This window comes from Crinia signifera, chromosome 4, assembly GCF_055691185.1.
Source record: "Crinia signifera chromosome 4, ASM5569118v1, whole genome shotgun sequence".
NCBI lineage: Eukaryota > Metazoa > Chordata > Amphibia > Anura > Myobatrachidae > Crinia > Crinia signifera.
This window is the reverse complement of record NC_139220.1, coordinates 123,222,313-123,244,843: the sequence shown is the minus strand read 5'-3', so window position 1 is coordinate 123,244,843 and position 22,531 is coordinate 123,222,313. Positions and strand designations below refer to the sequence as shown.

Sequence of the window (22,531 nt, the reverse complement as noted above, 5' to 3'; positions counted from 1 at the left end):
ACACTGTCCCACAAAAATGCCCCCACTGCCCCATGGTAGTTGCACACGCTGCCCCACACTGCCTCATGGTCGTTGTACATGCTGCCCCATGGTAGTTTCACACACTGACACCCCCCAGGAAATTCCTCACACTCGGCTGGTGCTGGTAGCTGTTTATACAGTTTGGCTGGTGGCAGAATGCTGGCAGGTGGGCAGGAAGGCAATGTTGCATGTAAAACCTATGTGTCTCGCCACATTGCCATAGGTCACTGGCCAGGCCAAGCAATCTCTGGCCGCACATTACTGTCAGCACAGTGGTTGGAAGCCTCTGTCCTCATTTACATACATGACTAATTTATGTTTATGTGTTGTTACTGAACGGTAATCGGAGCAGGCACTGACCAATTTGGTGCCCTAGACAAGACAGTTGTGTGGTGATCTTTCCCATATGGGAGCTTTCTCTTGCACCTCAGGGTTGTTGAAATGAAAAAGGGGCGCATGGTCTCACAGATAGGATGTGGTCTTAAATCTGAATAAGGCCCATAATTTTTAATAGCAGACCAGTAAGGAATATAACAGCCATTGGGTCATCAGGAATTCTATCTTATAATCCTAGCTTAAAATATATAGTTTTATACTTTATATCTGAGTTTAACCAGTGTAGCGTAATGAGACGCATGGTTAGCAGTGCCCTTACACAAGTGGAACCTAAAATATGTATCCGCAGTTGTCTTTGCTCGTTTGTGCCACAGCGACCCGTCTCAGTGCACCGTTTGCCGAGAAAGGGACGCACACGCACCCTTTTTTCTGTGAAAGTGCTCACTTATCCCCTTAGCCCATTATAATTAGCATAATGAGATGCACTCTATGCAATATTTTTTTTGGGGAAAAATTGTTTAACATACTGAACAGTACAGTAAAGTAGCTTTTGCACACACTCTTCATAGGCAGGCTAGATGAGGATGGCTCCATTTGTATAATGTGACTAAGTACTTTTTAATGTTAAAATGTAGAATGGGTAGAGCAAATAAATGTATCCAAAGGAATGGTCTACAGAATGTAAATGATGTATTTATTTTATGGCCAGTACAAAGTTTGAACAAGCATCAGTTAAAATGTGTGTTGTAGATGTGATTTCAATTTGAACTACTCTAGGTGCTAGAACCTCTGTGAAACTATAGCCATTGCGTTTCTAGAGGATATTTTTATGTGTAGCAAAATCAATGTAAATGGTACTGTAACAAGGTTACACGGTGTCTCTTCTACAGCCTTAATTACCACTTACACTGAACACTTACGTGTGCTTTAGGTAACCTAATTTATCAAATTAACCTGCTTCTGCATTTAATAGGTATATGTACAATTCTGTGTGAAGAATACATCAAAATAGTATTGTTCTGTTAGTGTCTCTCATCCTCTTCATGTCAAAGCTAAGATTTGAAGTATTTGCGTTTTTTTTTTCAGAGTAAGTCAGATGTGGAGAGTAAACAGAGTCTGGTCGATGAACTTCACAAGAAAATTAAGAGGCTAGAAGCAGACTTAGAGAAAAAAAGTGAGGAAGTTGAAAGGAAAGCTCCGCGAGAAGATAAGGTTTGTTCAAAACAGGGATCTGTTTTGAAGTTGCAGCTTTATGTTCTGGATTATGCATTATATATATAAGGAAAGTAAAACCCTACAGGTGGGCAGTGACAGCCTGCTGAGAAGGGCTCCTGGTGGTCACTGCTTTATTTATTTCATTATTGAAACTGCCACAGTGGCTGTAATGCTCCTGCCCTCTCCTCATAGCCAGTGGCGACATACTATGACCTTGCAGGCAAAGTGGAGCTGTGGGATTTTTTTCTCTACTGTTGGGACTGTTATTTTCTATTGTTTGTGGCTTTCCTTGGAGGTTATTTTTAATATCTGTTCTCCTGAGTGTTGTGCTTTCCATGAAGGATGTTTTGGACAGTTTTGGTTGGATCCAGTTGCAAATGGTCTCTCCCGTACAACCACCCTTAAGTCACAAATGTCAGCTGTGCACATCAAATTGACTGACATGGAAGGTCATCTTAGGTATAATGTCCGTTTTGTGGGTCTAACGGAGATTTGAAGAGGGAGACTGGCCTAGGAAATTCTTGGAGAAATGGTTAATGGACACTTATGGCACTGACACCTTCTCATCTTATTTTGAGTTGGAACATGTTCCTAGGAGACCATTGACCCCAGGAGCTCCACTGCATACATTTTTTGAAAGATTCCTTCATTACGGAGATCGTGATGCAGTTTTCCTCCTGGCATGCAATAAAGGTCCCCTCATCTGGAATGGTTCTCAGATTTCTATGTATCCAGATTTTGACATTTAATGCCTGAAGTCAAGGGCTCAAAACCTTTAGATCAATAGATGCCTTTGATAACTTAACATCTCCTACACTTAGATTTTTCCCATTGAAGCTTTAGTTATTGTTTATTATTCTATCAATTATTGGTAGACTGTATCCTCTATACAGAATGGGGCAGATGCATGCAAGTTTATTTATGGCGTACTGAATTATTCTTCCAGATCTGGAGGGAGACTCATAATTTTTAAAGTTTTACCCTGCTGTCCCAGAAGATTCCCTCCTAGCGAAGTGGACAAGCACAGGAGTTAGCATAAAGGAATCCCTGGATGCTTGTGGAAAGGGCCAAGCCCAGTGACCTGTTTCTATAAATACCCGTCATTTTGACTACACCCCATATGCAATTTTTTAACAATGAAGGTGATATTCCCATGAGAGGTGGGGCTTAATGATATAACTAGCCTGGCCCTGCCTCCATCGCCACCCATTTGCATCTCCTCTAAAGACTCCTTCCGGAGTGGATAGAAGCAAAGTAAGCAAACATGGTTTTCAGATAGATTTGATAGATTTCGTTCTCAAACGAAGTATGCTCTGTAGCTTAGCACAAACTCCTATGTGTGGGTCATACACAATTTAGTTGCCTATCAACTAGTGGCTGACTGATAAAAAACAAGCATTTAGTAAGGACATGTAATTGAAATTATAGACTGTGCAGAAATCCATCTTTTTACATATTGATATCTTTCACTCTGTATATGCCTTAAGCCTGATGAAAGTGAGCACTGATAATGCTGGCTATTAAACCAATCATACAATTAGGGGTGGTGTAGTTGCAGGTGTATATTTCTTGGCATATGGGTCAGTATCTGAATTTAGAGAAGAGCAAACAACAAAGATACTGTACAGTGTGATTGTGGCTGACTACTGTATGTCCAACTCTAAATTTGCCTCAATAATAACTGTGACTGTACATGTATTTTGTATAACCAATCCTTATCTGCAGCCTTCATTGTTTTGCACCTTTGCAGAGCTCTAAAGAAGAAATAATTAAGTGGGAAGAAGGCAAAAAGTGGCAGAATAAATTAGAGGTAATGCGCAGTAAGCTAAGAGACAAAGAGAAGGAAGTAGAGTCTCTAACAAAACAGCTCACCATGCTGAAAGAGTTATACTCCAAGTAAGTTCTGTCAATAGCTTTACATTCTGCCAACTGAAATTCCGTTGAAATGTTTAACAAGCAATCATCCAACAATGCATGCTTTGCAACATGTGCATTTAAATATGAAAGAGGAATATGATTTGTAGAAGGCTCAGAACAGTTAAGACTAACACGCTGTGTTAGCATTTGTGTTTTTAACATTACAAAAACAAATATTTTTGTTACTAGTGTACAGTAGTTAAGAGTGTTTTGGAGCTGGCTGTAGTTCCTAATGCATTATGCTGCTAAAACACTACTTACAGATGGAGACGGCCTCATCATTGCTGCTGGTGCTCCAGCCACTACTGGCGGGTGGCGCACCAGTGCATGTGGACGCTTCAGCGTCTTGGATGTCCATTGTCGGCAGTGGGGCACCAGAATCCCCAGCGCACCACTGCGATTGGCATTCTAGGAACAGAATGAATGGCACGTCAGCCGCTGTGATCTGGCGGGTGGCGCACCAGTGCACGCAGATGCGAGAGCAACTTGGACGCTTGCACGGCCATTGCCAGCAGAATCCCCAGTGCACAGCAGCGATTGGGACAGGATTAATGAGACTGGCTCCATCGGAAGGACTAATATTTACATATATGATTAACTAGTTAAAACCTGTGAAAAATGACCACTTCTGCTATTTAGTTTCACTATTTAACTAAATCGCAGTTCCTATCTGTTCCTACCTTCAATCTGTCTTCTCAGCTCCCTCTTTCCATATCCAGCAAGTTTGAAACAGATCCGTGTCCATGCAAAAGTTACTTTCACTTCCTGTTGATCAGTGGCAGTACTTCTCCTCATAGGGAGTAGATACCCTGTTCTATAGATATATATAGATAGATAGATAGATAGATAGATAGATAGATACCATATATACTTTTTCAGAACATTTTTTATGCTGAAAAAGCCTCCCTCGGCTTATACTCGAGTGAGGGTCCCACTTGATTCAATAAGTTTTCCCACTTTTTTGTTGTAAAATTAGGTGCCTCGGCTTATATTTGGGTCGACTTATACTCGAGTATATACTGTAATATATATAGTTATTAGTGGGTGCAATTACTAATATGAGACTATATTTCCAAATTGAGCTGTACAGTGCATCTAAACAAAAAGTATGTATCATATGTGTTGTTAGGTGCAACATTTGGCAGCTAAATAACCGGTAGTGGAATAAGCTGCAGATAATTTTTTAATTTTTTTGCATTAATATTACTATGATACATCAGTTTCCTAGCTGTTATTGTAGTGCTATTGTTAGTTGCAGGGTTGGATTGGGACGCCAGTCTTGGCCGGTTCCATTGTACCCTCAGTGGGGTTCATTCAGGCTTGCTTGATTGGCTGCCGTGATCGACGCTCCTCTCTAATCAGGAAGTGGAGTTTTATGAGATCGCTTCTGCACATGTAAAGAAGCTTATTGTATTTGTGGCTGGCAGCAGTGGTGCCAGCAGAGGCACTCAACTCTGAGTGTGTACCCCTACTGTAGAGGTTGAGTCTGGTAAACACATCTGCAGTATGCCACCCCACACGTGGTGCCACAGCCTAACGTTACACATCACACAGAGATAAACTCCTATTGGATCCCTTATGTGTGCATGCAATTTTAAGCACTTTAGCACATTGGGAAAGGGGGAAGGGGTGGTTGGTATACATTGGCAATTATTAAATTGTATTGGTACTGACTTAATGTTGTGCCAGTGGGGGGAGGGGGAGATGGTCTAAAGCAGTGGTCGCCAACACATCGCTTAAGAGCTACTGGTAGCTCGCCGGAGCAATCCGAGTGGCTCGACCACTGCTCGCTGCCGCCTTCCCTCCCACTCCTCTGCAGGCCCATGCTCCCGAAAGTGCAGGGAGTGCTCAGCACACACTATTTGGTTCAGAATATTTTTTTTTCCTGGTGCTGCTTATAGAGTGAAAAATACGGTATATTTTTTAACTTTGTATCTGGACAGATCATTTTAATAAACTTTTTAGCACTAATTAGGGTATCCATTTTGCTTATATTTCTTAGCTATAGATTTAGTTACCGGTATTTCTCAGATTATACATCTTTGGATTTTTGCACCCTTGATCCAATGTATAGTACAATTGTTTATAGCCGGTGTCTGTTTTTTATTTATTTTATTGATTTACTAAGCATTTTTTTAATTATGACAGGCATTCTTATTATGCAAAGCTGGTTTCATTCTGATATTATATTGTAGAGTTGACCAAGAAAAATTGATGTTACAAAAGAGACTCAAATCTCGTGGTATAACAGTGGATCAAGTAGTCGGGGTACGAACTGAGGAATCAGAAAGAGAATTGGATGAGCTCCGGAAAAGAAATATTGACTTAGAAAATGACATTTCTTACATGAAGTATGTGTTACTTAATTGTCATAAGCCCACAAAGCTTGCATTCGGATAACTAGAAATAGAAAAACACGCTCATTTTAACATATTTGTTTCTTTTGCTTTTATATGAAATCATTTTATTTCTATATTGTTAATCAAAAGCTGTTGACATGTTACATAGAGAAGGACTTGAAATGTAGTAGTAGTTTTATTTAACTTTCAACATATGTATTTTCTCATTGTGGCCTAACAGACCCAAAATTTAAGTAGGGAGGGGGATTGGAGAGCATTTTCCCATTACCTTAAGACCGACTGTTTTCTCCCAAAAGGTGCATAGTTCTATTTCTCTCTCCTTGCATATAAAGGGGGGCGGGGTCATTTATCAAAAAAGTGCTAAAACTTAAGTTGGGATCTGATTGGCTGGAGCACCATTTATCATACACCACACATTTTGGGCCTACAACAGGACCTAAAACTAATGTCAGTAGCCTGGAGGGGCTCCAGCACAGTGCAAGGCTGACCCGCGATCACTATTATGAGTGCACTTCACTATACAACTAAGCATTCACATTCTAAGGGAACCCCCCTGATCTGCAAAGAAATTTGCAGTGCCGTCATGACGTATCATGCCCATGCAATGTCCCATCAATGCCCCCCCACTAGTCAATAGACTGCGGTTGCATTTTCCTGAATGTGATGGCAGTTTAAGGGTCACGTTGGCATCTTGATTTTTTTGTGCCAAGTATGGCACAATTTGGCACACCTTGGACTCTGCAAAAGTCACGCTTTGAGATATTTCTAAAAATGTGCTTCTGTAATCTATTACTTTATACAAATTCTACTGCTTCAAAATTTTTTAGAATCCATCTACTTGCTACAATTGAAAAATACAGCTAAGCCCTGTTTTACATGTTGTGACAAATTGAGAAAAAAAAAGCCAAGATGTATGTGGACACATCTGTAAATCCGTTCAGTACTGTATACAGCCAGTGTCCAGTATGTGGGCGAAATCAACTTGCCTGCAATAATCTGATTGCCAGTGCAGTTCGGTCTGTTACCTGTCACACAATATACCTAGCGTCGCTGTGGTGCAGCATATCCATCGCTGCATCTACTGTACTGCCTAATGTTTCTTATATTGTTAGAAATGTCACACAATTTATATTGATAGTTTATAACCCTCCAAAATCTATCCCATAAAGTCACCGCACACGTTATACACACTGTGAAAAATCTGTCTTTTTTGCTGTAATTGGTTTAAGAATAACACCTTTAATGCATCACTGGTATTAATTTGCTGGGTTAATGTCTGAAGAACAGAGGGTACTGAAGACTCTTGAAACAATTAGAGGGATTACACTTGGTTGAGCAATGTAATAATTTGGTTGGGAAGGTCAAACCTCTGCACACAAGCAGGGGGAATTTATTATCATTAACTTTGTATTAAAGTAACTTATAGAGCTGGGAAGAAAGAAGTTGAACTTCGTCAAGACGGATAAGAACCTTTTTTTTGGGGGGGGGGGGGGGGGGGGGGGCGAGTTTTGTTAGCATTTAACAGTGTTTCTCATGCTCAGAGAAGTATTGAACTAAGTGCCAAACACAAACATTTCTTTTTATTATTTCACGTCCCCCTGAGGCTTTTACTTTGTTTATTTTTATTTGGTCATAGAACAAAACAAGCATTACCGCGTGATTCTGTGGTAGATGATCTGCACTTAAAAAATCGATATCTACAAGAAAAGCTTCAGGCATTGGAACATCAGATTTCAAGGGAAAATCTGTCCAGGCCCTCTGTAAGTATTATGTTCTTTAATTGAACTCGCTGTAATTATTTAGGATAAAGCATTCACAGCACTTGTTTAACCCCTGTACACGAAGGAGAAAATAAATACACATCCTGCTAGGGGAGGTAGAAGAAGAGAGGGACCATGCACAGGTTTTTAAAGTCTACAGCGCTGCCTCCCTGGCAGCTCAGTAGACTTTTATAGGCATTGTGCCAGAGTCTACTGTACATGTGCATTGTGCAGGTCTCCGGGAACATGGCACCCACATATTCCCAGGGACTCTATTGCACCTGCTCGAATCTCTAAATGACTAACACACAATTTCCCCTGAGATTTCTGCTGCAGTGCAACGCAAGGCACAAGCCACTGTACGAGTCTGAAAAAAGTGGAATGGTAAGTATATAGGTAAGTATAAGTATATAGGAGATGGTCACAGTGTGCACCTTTATAAATATGCCATTGCATCCTTCTGCACTTTGTTTTAGTTCACCCTGGCATACATTAACTCCATGAGTTGGATGCTCCTGATAGCTGTCCGACTATAAAAGAGGTGTGCCCTATAGCTACAGCTGCACGGTGAAATACATTTATTGAGAAACTGGATTTAGCAAGAACAGAATTTGTGAGCCAATCAAATATTTTTTTCATATGTGGTGAGCTATGCTGGCAGATACTATAACATTATAATAAGTAATTGTTAAATGTATATGTACCACAACTGTTATACAACTCTTTCATTACCAGCCTGTCTTCAGTACAGACACAAGTCTATTCTTTCCCCCATTCCATGCTGTTACAGGAAGTGCCCCTTCCCTGTGCATGCAGCTCACTGGTTACAGGTTTTTATCAACCTCTGAACGTCTGCATTATGGCACTGTAGGGCAGTCACTGTGGGAGCTGTTCAGGCTACAAGAGCAGCATCATATTTTACAATATTGTCTGGTAGATATATATTTGTGTAGTTCTAGTAAGGTCCAAAAGAAATGTCATTGCAGTGTATAAGGCACAAACAGAGAAATGCGCCTGTAATCAGAGCAAGTCTCTCTTCCACTGTATCATAGTCATTGGCATTCGTCTATGAAATACTTGGGGATCTGCTGGGTGGTTGGATGGGGCTCACTACCTATTGCATACTAGGTGATCCAATGGAGCTTACTGCCTTTTATATAGGGGATGATCACATTAAGCAGGGCCCCACAGATTTCTGTTGAAGACAGAAAATCTCCATTGGAAAGCGGATAACCTGTCACACCTAAGTCTGACAACCCAAAGCCCTTTATGTCCAGTGTGCAGCTTGCATCAGGTCCTCAATCCGGCCTACTGTGTGTTTAGATGGATCTCACTGCTTATTGCATACAGCATGATCAGATGGTTCTAGGAACTTGCTGCATAATTCATTCAGATGGGGGCTGGCAGCATTATGCATACTGGGTGGTGATCGATGGCAAACCATCCTTTGTTGAGACATACAGTACTTTCTGGTTTCTTGCAATGGTATTTCTGGATTGCAACTGGGTGGTTTATTGTAGAGACGCACACAGAGAACTATTTTATGGATCTGTGGTTTGTATGTAGCCAGATTTCTTTGCTATTCTAAAGAATGTGCATGGCACAGGAACACCTGATCCATGTGGATTTCTTGCAATCCAGCATGAAGTGTGTACAAGTGCAGATTCTGCAGCAACACATATGAAGCTGTGTGGATAGCTGCTTTAGCATATGGTATTGAATTTGATTACCATGGCAGATACGATTTGTGACCACTTTGCATGCAAATTAGAATCTAGTCTAATATATATAAAATAGATGCTATTTACCAATATGCTTCCAAAATAAATGATTTCTCAACCCTACTGCCATCCTATGCCTTAGAGAACATGTAAAATACATCTGATTGGAAGCAATGAAACATTGTGTATTTAAATATTAAATAATACATATTTAGATGGTGTGTAATCATAAAAAATTACAATGTTTCATTTATGTACGTTACTTAAGTTTATCCTATTGGCTTACAGTTCAAGAGCTTTTTTGTTGTTGTTTTTTTTTAACCTTAAAAAAGTTTCCATTAGACTTTTAAAACACCTAGTCAAATGTATTCCTTATTACTTAATGTTTTTTCTTTGTTTACATAATTGCTGCCTGTCAGTATCTAGAGGAAGATACAGAAAATGTTGTTCTTCTCTCTCTTGCTTCTGAAGTTTGTAAACCACAAGATACAGTATTTGCTAACAAAAAGAGGAGCCTTTTTAAAAGATCAAAGGAAAACAAAACAAAAGGGTTGGAAGCCAATTCTGAAAATCTTGAGGAGCATTTTAAAACTTTCACAGGCAAATCCTTGCTGCCTAGTATAACACAGGAGACAGGTAATGAGGGTGATCATGTTGATACCTCCAATAAATGCCAAGCCATTTCAAATCCAGATCATGTTGCTACTAGAGTAGGTAGTTCAGATATAGGTGAAGAATTATGTATTGACAACAATCAAACCGACCATGCAACAAGTTCTAAAACTCCAGATGCTAATACATTGGCAAGCAACACTCCTACACCAGTGAGCAGAAAAACCTCACCACGGTCTTGTGATGCATCGATGTCCACCAGTTTAGCAGTCTCTCCAAAGCTGTATGATCTATCACTTCCTGTTAGTACAACAGCAACTCCAGGATTAGGGGGTGCATCATGTTTTGAAAGCACACAAGCTACTGATGAGCAGGAATCTGATGATGATGATGATGATGGTCAGAATACCTGTGACACTACATCAGCCAAAGCAAGCAAGTTTAATACAAGTCAAGATTTAGAACAAATTCAACAATACAATGGTGGACATCATGGAGCAGATGAAGATATGATAGAGTTCAATGCTTTAAACAATAATGGATGTAAATTGGTTGTTGGCACTGAATGTACTACTCCTGCAGACGATTGTCTCCAGGAACCTCGCTATAGGAATAGTAACAATGAAGCAAATGCTTTGGATGTTCTACTACCTGGAAAGGAGTTCTACAAAAACAGTTGCCGTAAATTGGAATTGAGTTCAAACTACATGGTAAAACTACAGGTGTGAGATTATTCCGAACCCTATACCCCTTGCATTATCCTTTTGTTCTCTGTCAAGCTGTAAATTGAATATAGTTTAGTCCATTAGCAATAACTAGGTGTTTAGTCATATTATTGCAATTCCTTTTATTTATCCCAAGCTCAGTGTATTGTGCAAGGATTTAAATTGGCTACATTTTTTAGAATAAAATGTTCTTTGTTTTTCCCACTAGACATCGGGTGTAGGTTCAGAAGATCAGTCTGTTAGAGAGATGGAACTTCAGAAAGAGAATTTGAGACTATCCTCTGAAAATGTTGAACTACAATTCCAACTTGAACAGGCTATTAAAGACTTACCAAGATTGAAGGTATGATAGAATGATAAATGGAAGTTTTCTATTCAGACTATATATCATGCTATGTATGCAAGTTCATCCTCAAATTTGATAGTCCTTTACTGACACTAGCAAATACAATTTATGGAATTTTTTTGTAGCATCTTTAATAATGCATCTTTTTTATTAGCTTGTAACTAATGCGGTGTACACACGGTCCGATTTCCTTTCCGATGTTGACGATATAGTCAACATCGGATCGGAATCGGATGCAGATCGCAAGGGTTTTAACCCTTGCGATACCGATCCGATCCCGATGCGCGTTCACGTATCGGAAGCCAGAAAGTCTTGGCTGCCTTGTCTATATAGTGCAGATCTGCACTATATAGTCAAGATAGGATGCAAATCGGATGTGCCTTAAGATCCTATCCACGATCCTATCTGATCGGATCGTGGATAGGATCTTAAGGCACATCTACCGTGTGTACACACCATTAGAAATAATATTTTTTTTTTTTTTTTTTTCAAAAAATGTCTCTGGAGAGCAAATAAATATTTGTGCAAATCAGGCTTATAGTGTGTAAACACTTGTTTAATGTGCATGAGATTTTGACTATATAGTCAAAATCTCATCTGGATCGCATGCAGATTGTATGGGTTTTAACCCTTGCGATCCCGATGCGCGCTCCCGTATCGCAGCCAGAAAGTCTTGGCTGCATAGACTATATAGTGCAGATCTGCACTATATAGTCTAAATTGTATGTAGATAGTCTGATTGTACTAGTGTGTACACAACATAAGCCCTTTCTTCAGATCTGATCACAGTAGTAGTACTAGTAAGTTTGTTTATACAGTACCAATGTGTTCCAATCACAGTACCAATGTGTTCTCAAAATGGGCAAATCCATGTGCACTGCAGGTTGGGCAGATGTAACATGTATAGAGAGAGTTAGATTTGTGTGAGTTATTTTGTTTCTGTGCAGGGTAAATACTGGCTGCATTATTTTTACACTGCAGTTTAGATTTCAGTTTCAAATGTATCTTTATCTGCACATGTTACATCTGCCCCACCTGCTGTGCACATGGTTTTGCCCATTTTGAGAACAAATTTGTACTGCGATCAGATCTGAATGAGGGCCTTAGTCCGAGTCCGTTGACTGTGGCATGCTGGTGAATGTGGCGTATAGTGGTATAATGCTCAGCCGCACACTGGATTGTGTAATATGCACTACTGCGCGATATGTTGTGATATCGGCCCTCTTCAGTTGTAATACACATGTTCCTGATGTGAACTTAACCTTAATCAAAGGAAAAAATGGTAATTACAATTTTTTTTTCATAGGTTTCCATGATTATTTGTTTTTGCCTTGAAATATATTATAGCAGATTTTCATTAAACTTGGTGCATTAAGGTTCTGCAGCAGATGCTTTGTTTTCTACAGTATGATATAAGTACAGAATCTGATTTGTTGCATTCTCAATTTATTTTTTTATTTTTTTAACTGTGCCCAGCTTCTTTTTTTTTTTAATGTTTCAAATTTGAACCCACCAGAGAAGATCAGGTTAAAAAACATGATCTAAAAGGAATAACTGATGTCATTGATGGGCACAAGACAATGGGCCTTATTCGAGTTCACTCTTTCTGACAAAATCCTTCTTAGATGGACAAAACCATGTGCACTGCAGGGGGGCAGATGTAACATGTGCAGATAGAATTAGATTTGGTGATTTTTTTGGTGATTCTTTGCAGGGTAAATACTGGCTGCTTTATTTTAACACTGCAATATAGATCTCACTTTGAAGTAAAACCCCACCCAAATCTAATTAGATCTGCACAAGTTACATCTGCCCCACCTGCAGTGCACATGGTTTTGTCCATCTAAGAAGGATTTTATCTGAAAGAGTGAACTCGAATAAGGCCCAATGTTATTTTACTGCTGAATAAATCTAGCCCTCACTTCTATAAATATCTAAAATGGAAAGTGCAGTGTAGAAACGATTGTACTTTGTTTTACATTGTAACCTTGATTTATAAATTGATCTTTGCAACCACATATTTACCCAATAAAAAATTAAATCCATGGGGATTATGTATGTTGGTTCATAATTATTAATTTAGGCCTTCTTTTTCTAACTACTGTATGCCTCAACCATCACAAATGCAGTAATGTTGCAGGAGGGCATTTAAACAAAGTAGAGCCCAGTTTGCAGACTTTGAGTGGGCCCTCTCCACTCAATGGCGCAGTAGTGCCAGAGCCTACTGCGTATACACAGGTTTCTGGAAATATGGTCCCCGCCATGTCCTGGAGACCAAATCCATACTGCGCATGAACGGTGACCATTTTGTCAGGTTTTTTTATCGAAGCTACAGCTCCGACTGAATACAGAAAGGTAATAAAACAGGGGTGCATTTTGGGCCCATCGGGACCCAGCGGACTGTTTTCTCCACACACATTACACCCATTGTATAAATGGCAATATTTATTATTATTGGGGTTTTTTTTTTGGGGGGGGGGGGTTATTGCACCACAAGGGTTCTGCGGCACCTAATAATACAGGAATGAGCAAAAATAAAAAAATAAAAAGAAACAAACGAATTGCAGTACAAGGCAATTTAGGACAAGTACATGATAAATATATATAGTTGCATCAGGAGACAGGACACTGAAGTAACTATTAGACTGTCAGAGATATTATTCTCAGAAAAGCACATGTGGAGAAAGGGTCCTACTCTTGAGAACTTTTATTCTAAATAGATCTGTTTATTAAAATAAGTGGCTAAACACTTTTATAAAAGATATGAAAGTCCATACATAGTGTTATTTTATATTATAGAAAATATATTCACAGAAGTGGGCAAAATTAATATAGTACTTTAAAATTGTTTTATTACTTTTAAAATACTTATTTATTCACCTTGCAGAGTACTACAGCAATAGTATTATGACTTTTTTTATCCACATTTTTTTAGGATCAAATAACTAATTTAAAAGAAATGTGTGATCTTCTCAAAAAAGATAAACTGGAAGCTGAGCGTAAACTTGGAAATGTGCGAGGGGTAAGTTCTGATATTCTGTTCTTGTCATAACACCAAATCATCTGTGACTGCTCTATTATGTTTTAGACCTCTGTGCTCGGGGAAAAGCATTTTAGAGTGTGAATTAATGCAGATATGAGGAGAATGACTTGGTCGAGTGGGTCATTTATGGAAAGGATGATTATAGTCAAAGAAAATAAATATTGAACATTTTTTGTGAATAGTGTCTCTTCTCTATAAGAGATTTGGTTTCAAGACTAAAATAAATAAATAGAATGGTTTGGGAGCCATATTTACAAATGAAGCTATTCCAATTCTACACACCAAATCACTTTAGCTATATGGATCTAAACCTATAGCATGTTTGTGGTATGTGTAAGAAAACCAAAGCACCAAGAGAAAATCCCACTCAGATGCAGGTAGAACAAACAAATTCCTGGTCTGGAATTGATACCCTAAAGGCCCCCAACCCCTAGTGTGATTTGGGCCCTTTCCATCCTATTCCATTTTGTTATCTGGTCGAGAAATATTATGAAAAGGGACTCATTTGCATGTGTTTAACCTTCGAAACTCTTTCGATGCGTGGCCCCGTGCGCATCGGATCAGATATGGAGCTTGTCACTGCTGCACCAAGGATCCATCGGATCCCACAGCAGGGAAAAGGGACTGCATGCGATATATCGGTCCTTTTGAATGCAATATATCGCATACAATCCTGCTGGTCAGCTCAAGGGGGATTGTCTACGACTTCTCACCTTGGAGAAGTGGCAGTAGTAGATGGGGGGCTGCTTAACATTACTCATGTATGCAATCTTTGCTAACTAGCACATGACTGTGTATAATCAACTTTCAGATATTGCTAGCTGAACCACCAGCATAGCAAGTATGCATGGTACTCTCTGCACGAGTATCACAGAGCCGGAAAGTGTCTTCAAACACTTTACCCATTTTTCATGCTGTCTGTGTTATTCTTTTTTCATAATTACTGAAAATGTTGCTTACTGTATCTGCTTTAACGGTACATTTTTCAAAATATTTGTATTTGCAATTGTGCATAAACCTATTATCATATTACATTTTGTGTGTTTTATTAATGTGTATAGTCTGGAAGAAGCGGGAAGACCATTCCAGAGCTGGAAAAGACTATTGGTCTGATGAAAAGGGTGGTCGAAAGAGTACAGAGAGAGAATGAGGAGCTTAAAAAGGCTCCTGGCATTGTAACAAATGAAAAATTATCAAACCTAGAACTGGAAAATGAAAGACTTAAGGTATTTTTTTTTCACTCGGTATATTGAAATGCTAACTTACAACATGTAATCTTTTGATTTATTGAGCTGCAAAAGTAAACATGCAGTAATTTGTGGGAGATATACTCGTTGTCTGTTAACTGGCTGAACTACAATAAAATAGGATTTTTGTACTTGCCAGTAAAATATTTTTCTCCGATTTCTATCGGGAACACTGGGGTACTAGATAATGATGAGAGGTGCCTAGAACTTTGTCTTCAATGATTTTGACTGGGTTCCGCCCCTTTATGCCACAATTGACTCAGTTTAACCACCAGAAAACATTCCACACACAACTAGATCACAAGACAACAAACCGACCAGTGCTAGGAGGGTATCAGGCAAGATTTGCCCATCGTCTATACCTTAACTAAGATGGCCGCCGGGGAATCCTGATTAAGAGTAGAAAGAAGCTCAGGAATTAAACAAAAAGACTCGTGGAGCCATAATGGAGAAACAAGTTTTGGAAGACGAAAGCCTATATTCTGAGGATGGAAGAATTAATGAAATATAAGTACCACGCTGTAACACAGATCAGCGCCGAAAACGGAAGTCACCAAGCGGCGTTTGGAATGCAAACCCGGAAGTGCGGCCTGGAACGCAGAGCACTTCCGGGGGCGCGGACTGAACTGATGCCCAGATTGGTTTCCCTTCAATTTAGAACATCAGGAAAGTGGTATAAATATGACCACGAGTTAACAGGCACATTATTCAGCCTGAGGAAGGAGAGTGGACCTCTCCCCGAAACGCGTTGCGCTATTGGACACTGATGCACTTTATGGACTCAGCACCTTTCATGCACTAGCACTTTGTGACCGGGAACCAGACACCCAAGCCCTCTGCGGTGGTGCCACAGACTTGGACGCAAGCATAGCCCACCGCAGCCCATATCCAGGGTGAGGTACCTTTGTTCATTACCCGGCTTTGACTGCATGAATTTGGTCCTGTTACTAAGTATTTCACCTGTCATTATTGCATTATTTTTGCATTTGTATTGCATTTTGGAAATTAAAGAATATTACACACATTGGTCTATAACATTTTTTATGGTCCTGCGCCAGAGCTATTCATTCATTTTGTTTGCAATTGTACCCAGAGGTGGTGTACCTCTTTAATGAATAACTGGCTGCATTACTATAATTAGTTGCGCAATTTTCCCACTACCTCTTGTATTACCGAGGCTCATAATGTGATCAAGGATTTTGCATCCCCTGTCTGAGGCAGTCAAGACTAAATCCTCAAAAGCAGACACATGCACCTGGCGAAAACACACAGGTTTCACTGAACCTGTGTATTTTTAGGAGAAAATGTGTTTTTATTGCATGACCAAATTGGATAGCATGAAAAATAAATGTTGGAGAAAGTCTGTTTAACCACTCCCATTTGTTTCTTTGCAAGTATTGGATACCCCCCATAGAAGTGAAATAAGCCACAAAAATGCAAACAAAAAATTCCTAAACACCTTTGTTTTTCTAGTATATGTACATTGAGTCTTTTTAAGTGGAAAATAAGTCAATAAAATCAATCCACACATGTTCCTAATTAGAGGATTGATCCAACATTTAATGAGTTTTAAAATAACCAATGGTCCCTTTATAAAAATGTATATCCCAATATATTTTGTATAGGTAACATTACCACTGTGATCCACACCAATGTTTGTAATGTCAGCAAATTAAGTGAGAAATGAAAACAAGGTATTCTCCACAATCGGAGGATACATTTCCTACAGTGTTTCAGCATGGAAGCTTAAAGGAAAACCCAGTGCATTCTGAAAAACTGGGAAGCTATCTAACTCAGCCTGCAGGGGGAAGAGCTGTGGCTGTTGGAGTGCTTCCTGGATGTGCAGTGAAATGGCAGTGTAATCCTTTTCATGCAAGAAAGGAATGCACTTTGTAGGGCAGAAGACAGAGAAGGCTGAACCAAAATTGTGGATATGCAAGCTGGATTTCACAAAGCAGTGCTCAGAGGTGTAAAACTGATGTCAGTCTGTAAATGACTGCCGGACATGGGGCTGTTCACTTCTGTGTTTCAAAATTATATAATTTCAGAAAAACAATCAAATTGAAGTTCCATGAAAGCTGTAAGAGTGACGGACTCCGGTTGGGCATAAAATATGTCCTGCGTGAAAACCTAAATCTTTGGGAGTAAGGAAAAGCAAGTCTGAAAAAAGATAAAAGCTGACCCCTGCACCTTCAGGAAAACCCAATCACAACCCTGCATTAATGCCCTACTAGAGGAATACCTGTTTCAAAAAGAAGCAAACAGTCTGAGATCTGCTTCTTTGGTGTCATCATCCACAAGAAAACTGTGGGGTCCTAGTATAACAATCTCCAAGATCAGTTTGGGTCCAGCAAAATGACTGTTGCTTTATTCTTTTTGCTGCATTTTAGAACCCATAGCAAAACAGCACCAGGGTAAAGAGATATATACCAGTCATAAAATCCTACATAAAGGGCTCAAACTTATAGGGCTGAAGGATCCTCCGTTCTTGTGCAATACAGCGATCCTTGTGGCATCCGGCAGGGCCTATCTGTCTACTAGGGTATAGAAAATGTTCAAAAGAAGAGACTACTCACCAGGGTGAAAGATCCTGCCAACTTCGGCTGTTGTTTGTGGACGGTCCGACGTGTCTACTGTCGGTCGAACGGTTGCAAGAAAACAGGGATTGTATAGATGTGTACCCAGCTTTAGTTTACTTTTCTCACTCAGGATGCCACTAAGACCATTATCCACTCACTGATCATATCCAGGCTGGACTACTGCAATCTCCTCCTAACTGGTATCCCTGACAAATGCCTGTCTCCAATCTATCCTCAATGCTGTAGCCCGGCTCATCTTCCTCACCAAACGCACTACCTCCACCTCCCCTCTTCTACAAGCTCTTCACTAGCTTCCCTTCCCTTTCAGAATTCAATTCAAACTTCTTACACTCTCTTACAAAGCTGTCACCCACTCCTCTTCCATTTACATCTCTGACCTTATATCCCTTTACACTCCCACTCGTCCCCTTCGCTCGGCTAACACCTTACCCCTAAAGGGATAATAATTATAACTCTCTAGCTCAATTAGATGTGCTACATAGGAATTTTAAAAACCTTAGTAGCTTTTTTATTACAAAAATTTGCAGCTGTAAAGGTGTATAACTTCATAATATTGCATTTACAAGCCTAAGATTTTAAAGTTCTCTTCACACCCAAGGCATTCCTTTACCAAATTTCATCACAATTTGAAATGGTCTGTTTGAAACCGGTGTTGATTTGGTGTGGAATAACCCCACTGATACATCTCTGTAATACGTATGTACTTGTGATATTTCATTTTTCTTTATTGCACCTAGTCAGAACTTGAAAAGCTACAACTTCATGTTGGTGGACAGCTAAGTACAAGATATGAAGCAAAGACAAAAGGCATGGAAAAAGTCATTGCTGAAAATGATAGACTTCGTAAAGACTTGAAATTGGTATGAATCGTATACCTGTGACATAAACAATTTTGCAATTATAGCATCATATATAATTAAATCATTCAGGCAATTTACATTGTAAACACTGCTTTATAAAATTGGATGCAGCTGGTGGTGGTGCGCGGATGTAATTGTGCCTTTATCTATTGCTTCTGCACCTGCTTTTCCAGAAAATATCCAGAATCTCATTCTAAGCTGATCCGTATTCCCTGCGCGTCATCCATTGATTCACACAGAGCAGGGCTCGTTTATTAACCTTGCATGTTCAGGACAGGTTTGCAGTATTCCTCCCAACAGGATACTTCGTCTCAGTCTAACTTTCACTACACATATTAAAAAAACACCCTACAGTTTTGCCACCTTAATCTTACCCACAAATGTAAAGAAAGCAAGTACCGGGTATGATTTTGTGGTTATTGAGATTACTGCAAGGTGCTTATAGTCGCATCCCTGATCCTGATCACTCAATGCATTTTCAGTGGATCACAGATGCAACTATACTGTATGCATGCACCTGCTGTTGCAGCACGCCTGCTGTTAATACCCGCAATCCTGTGTAATATAAAGTGTCGCATTTGTAACTGCTGATTGATTGCTAGAATTCTTTGCAGAGTTTGCACCTCAATGTGGTGTTCAAAATTTAACATATTGTAATGAGCCTATATGGCACTGTATTTGTTACATTATAGTCTTCTATCCTTAAAGTAACAATATAAAAATGTTTGTTTTTTAGTTTGGTTGACTTCTAGTAATGTAAAGTGCGTACCCTGGCAACCACTGTTGCATGACACATGTAGCAGCACAGCTTTGGAATAATCCTTTGCTACAGTATATTTTGATTCTGATATAATCTCCCTCTTTCTACATAGAACATGCTGAGACATGGGTCTGTGTACCAGATGGTTTGTTTCTGGTACACAAATCCAGCCTTCCCTGACACTGGCAGATTTTATCTGGGGAGACTGCAGTCCTGCAGCCCATAGGTAAATCCTGCTATTAAATGGGACTAATTTAGAATTTGATACATTTAAAAAAGCAGGCTCAGAAGGCACATTTTGCTGAGCAAATTTCAAGATGCATCCAACAAGATGCAAACACATTGACACACCTGCTGATGCCAGGAAAGAGCATTCATATACGTAGTTAACATTTATTACCATTAAATGCCACCACAGTTCATTGAGCTTTACTGTTGGGCACAATTCGTTTGTCAGAGCCAAAATAGAACAGATCAATAATCTAAATGCTATCTGAGGGAAGCAGCAGGATGCACCCAGTCAATAGGAAACAGCTGGTGATAGTAATAATCATCCTGGTGTATTTTGTGTGGTCTGCGGAAGACACGTTTTGCATGTACATAGCTTTACAGTACTTGGTCAGCGCTTGCATATATCCTCAATCCCACACTCTGGGCCCGATTCATAAAATAACTACAGTAGGTGTAAATCATAAACTACATAATTTATTGTAAAGTGATATTCCTTTGTCTTGTGTATGTGCAGGAAACTGAAACATCAGAAAAATTAAGGATCGCAAAAAGAAATTTAGAAGTAATCAATGAAAAATTGACCACAAACTTAGAAGAAACCAGAAATAAACTGAGCTTTGCAGAAAGCAGAGGACCACAGCTGGAAGGAGCAGAAAGCAAAGCATGGAAATCAGTGGTCGTAAGCAAGTATGTGTCCTTTTTGGGTTTTCTACCTTTAACACTAGATGTTGTTCTATCTCCATTTTTATTAGATTTACAGTAGGTTTTTTATTTATTTATATTATTAAAACAAAGAAACCTCCATCTTCAACAGTGGTCTTGAATAAATGCTTCGGAGTATATCTACTAAAGTTTATGTTTGTGTTTTTGGTGGTTTTTCAAAACGAAAACTAACGGTTTTGCACAGACTATTTAATATATTACAGAACAACCAAAAAGTAGGGGTTTTTTTTGTTTTTTAAATGTAAATGTTCAAACAATACTGTAACTATGCTCTCAAACACGCCATCAGCAATTAGTTGAGAAAGGAAAGGGATTTTATATTTGGAAATCAAGTAATGAGCCACAATAGTTGAGTTGGCTTCAGTCTTGTTTGAAAGTTATATTCCTTACATAGTGTAAATTAATTTATTTATGGTATTGCCATTGTGCATGTGTAAATGACACTTAAATACACATGAATTAAAAACCTTTGTGGACATTTGAGAGAGAGGTTGATAAATATGCAACAATTGTGAATTTATAAATATACAAACAATGATATAGCTGTATATGTCTTGTGCTGATGTCAAACAGTCTCTTGTATCTCTTATGGAAAAACTAATGAGTGATCTGTTGACAAATATATAGCTCTGGATACATTTATTTAATTAGTTAAATGAGATCTTTGATATTTTCTATATTTTTGTCACCACAGAATATTTTTGTTAAATTAGTATTTTATATATATATATATATATATATATATATATATATATATATATATATATATATATATATATATATCGCTTGTCTAGACCTATGCTTTTCCAAAACAGTACAGTAGTCCTGTTTGCCCTCACTGGCAATGTAAAGAACACAATTCTTGTGGCACTCCAGTATAGAAGAACAACACTGACTCACGTACTGTAGGTGCAGATCAAGGTTTCTGTCAATTAGATTGTCTTTAGGATACGATCTGGTATCCTGATTGACAATGTAATTGATTGACACGTTGATTTGTATATGTATGTAGTTGCGTACTATATAATGTGTGAGCCCAGTTTTTTCTAGAAACATTTATTATGGAGATACAGCTGCAGTCACATACACTGAATAGATATGCCATATAATTTTAATCAGAAGTTCCTCAGTTTTTCAAATGAGGTGCTATTTAATAAAAAATCACAAAAAATATGCCTGGCGCCATCAAGTCATGGCGTGGCACAAATGGAAGGTCTGTTTAACATGAGGGGAGGGTATAGATGTACATAAACACATCTCTACAGATATAATATACTTTTATTCTACCTTTTTCTCACTGATGCTGTACCTGACAACATGTCAGCATACTGCTAAAGGAAACCTCACTGTTGAAAAATAAACCTTTGGGATATTACCTATTTGCCATGTAATTATTCTAAATTGGTGCAGTCTAACCGAAATCTGTGAACCACTGGATAAAGAATTATATTCTACAAAATGGTTTCAGCCATGGGTCTCGGATGTTAACAACCGTATTGGCGAATGTTTGTGAACTGAATGTATATAATCTTTTGTCATGTGTGCCACAGCATTCACAGTACCTAACTTTATTCCACCAAAAGTTTTTAAGGTCATAGTGAACAAACCACTTGCCAGCGAGTCGTCATGCACAAGGTTGACACAGGAAAAGGTCGACATGACTTCTTTATCTTTTATTTGGTGTCAAGTGATACATATTACCTGAACATGTGGACCCCTAATTAGTGTACCATATCCCTTCACACGCCATGCTTCTGCTTTTCTGTTCCAAATAGTAGTCCTTGTGGGTTGACCTTGTCTGTTAACCATATGGCTTTGAACTAATGACTGTCCACTTATCATCCGGATCCCCTTATCAGCAGAAGTAGAAACTAGCAGTAACACGCAATTCAGATGCATTTGGAGGAAAACCAGGCAAAGTTATGAGATTTATAGTTATTTTTTTTTTTTTATGTTTTGTCTCTTGTGCAGTAAATGTGATTTAAAGCCACGACTGGCAGTGCATTGAGACATGGAAATGTACAATTACTAATTTTGAAACCTAGGTGTTTACA

The 22,531-nt window shown here is 39.0% G+C and overlaps 1 protein-coding gene across 2 annotated transcripts in view; it reads left to right on the top strand.

Moving 5' to 3' along the window:
- CEP290 (centrosomal protein 290) overlaps positions 1 to 22,531 on the top strand; it is a 221,073-nt gene that overhangs the window by 180,563 nt on the left and 17,979 nt on the right. For both annotated transcript variants that reach the window (XM_083182358.1, XM_083182357.1), the window contains exons 40-48: positions 1,444 to 1,569; positions 3,323 to 3,468; positions 5,685 to 5,840; positions 7,486 to 7,609; positions 10,876 to 11,010; positions 13,949 to 14,035; positions 15,118 to 15,282; positions 18,641 to 18,763; positions 20,269 to 20,441. In XM_083182358.1, coding sequence (XP_083038484.1) covers positions 1,444 to 1,569; positions 3,323 to 3,468; positions 5,685 to 5,840; positions 7,486 to 7,609; positions 10,876 to 11,010; positions 13,949 to 14,035; positions 15,118 to 15,282; positions 18,641 to 18,763; positions 20,269 to 20,441 — 1,235 coding nt within the window. The remainder of the gene's footprint in view (positions 1 to 1,443; positions 1,570 to 3,322; positions 3,469 to 5,684; positions 5,841 to 7,485; positions 7,610 to 10,875; positions 11,011 to 13,948; positions 14,036 to 15,117; positions 15,283 to 18,640; positions 18,764 to 20,268; positions 20,442 to 22,531) is intronic.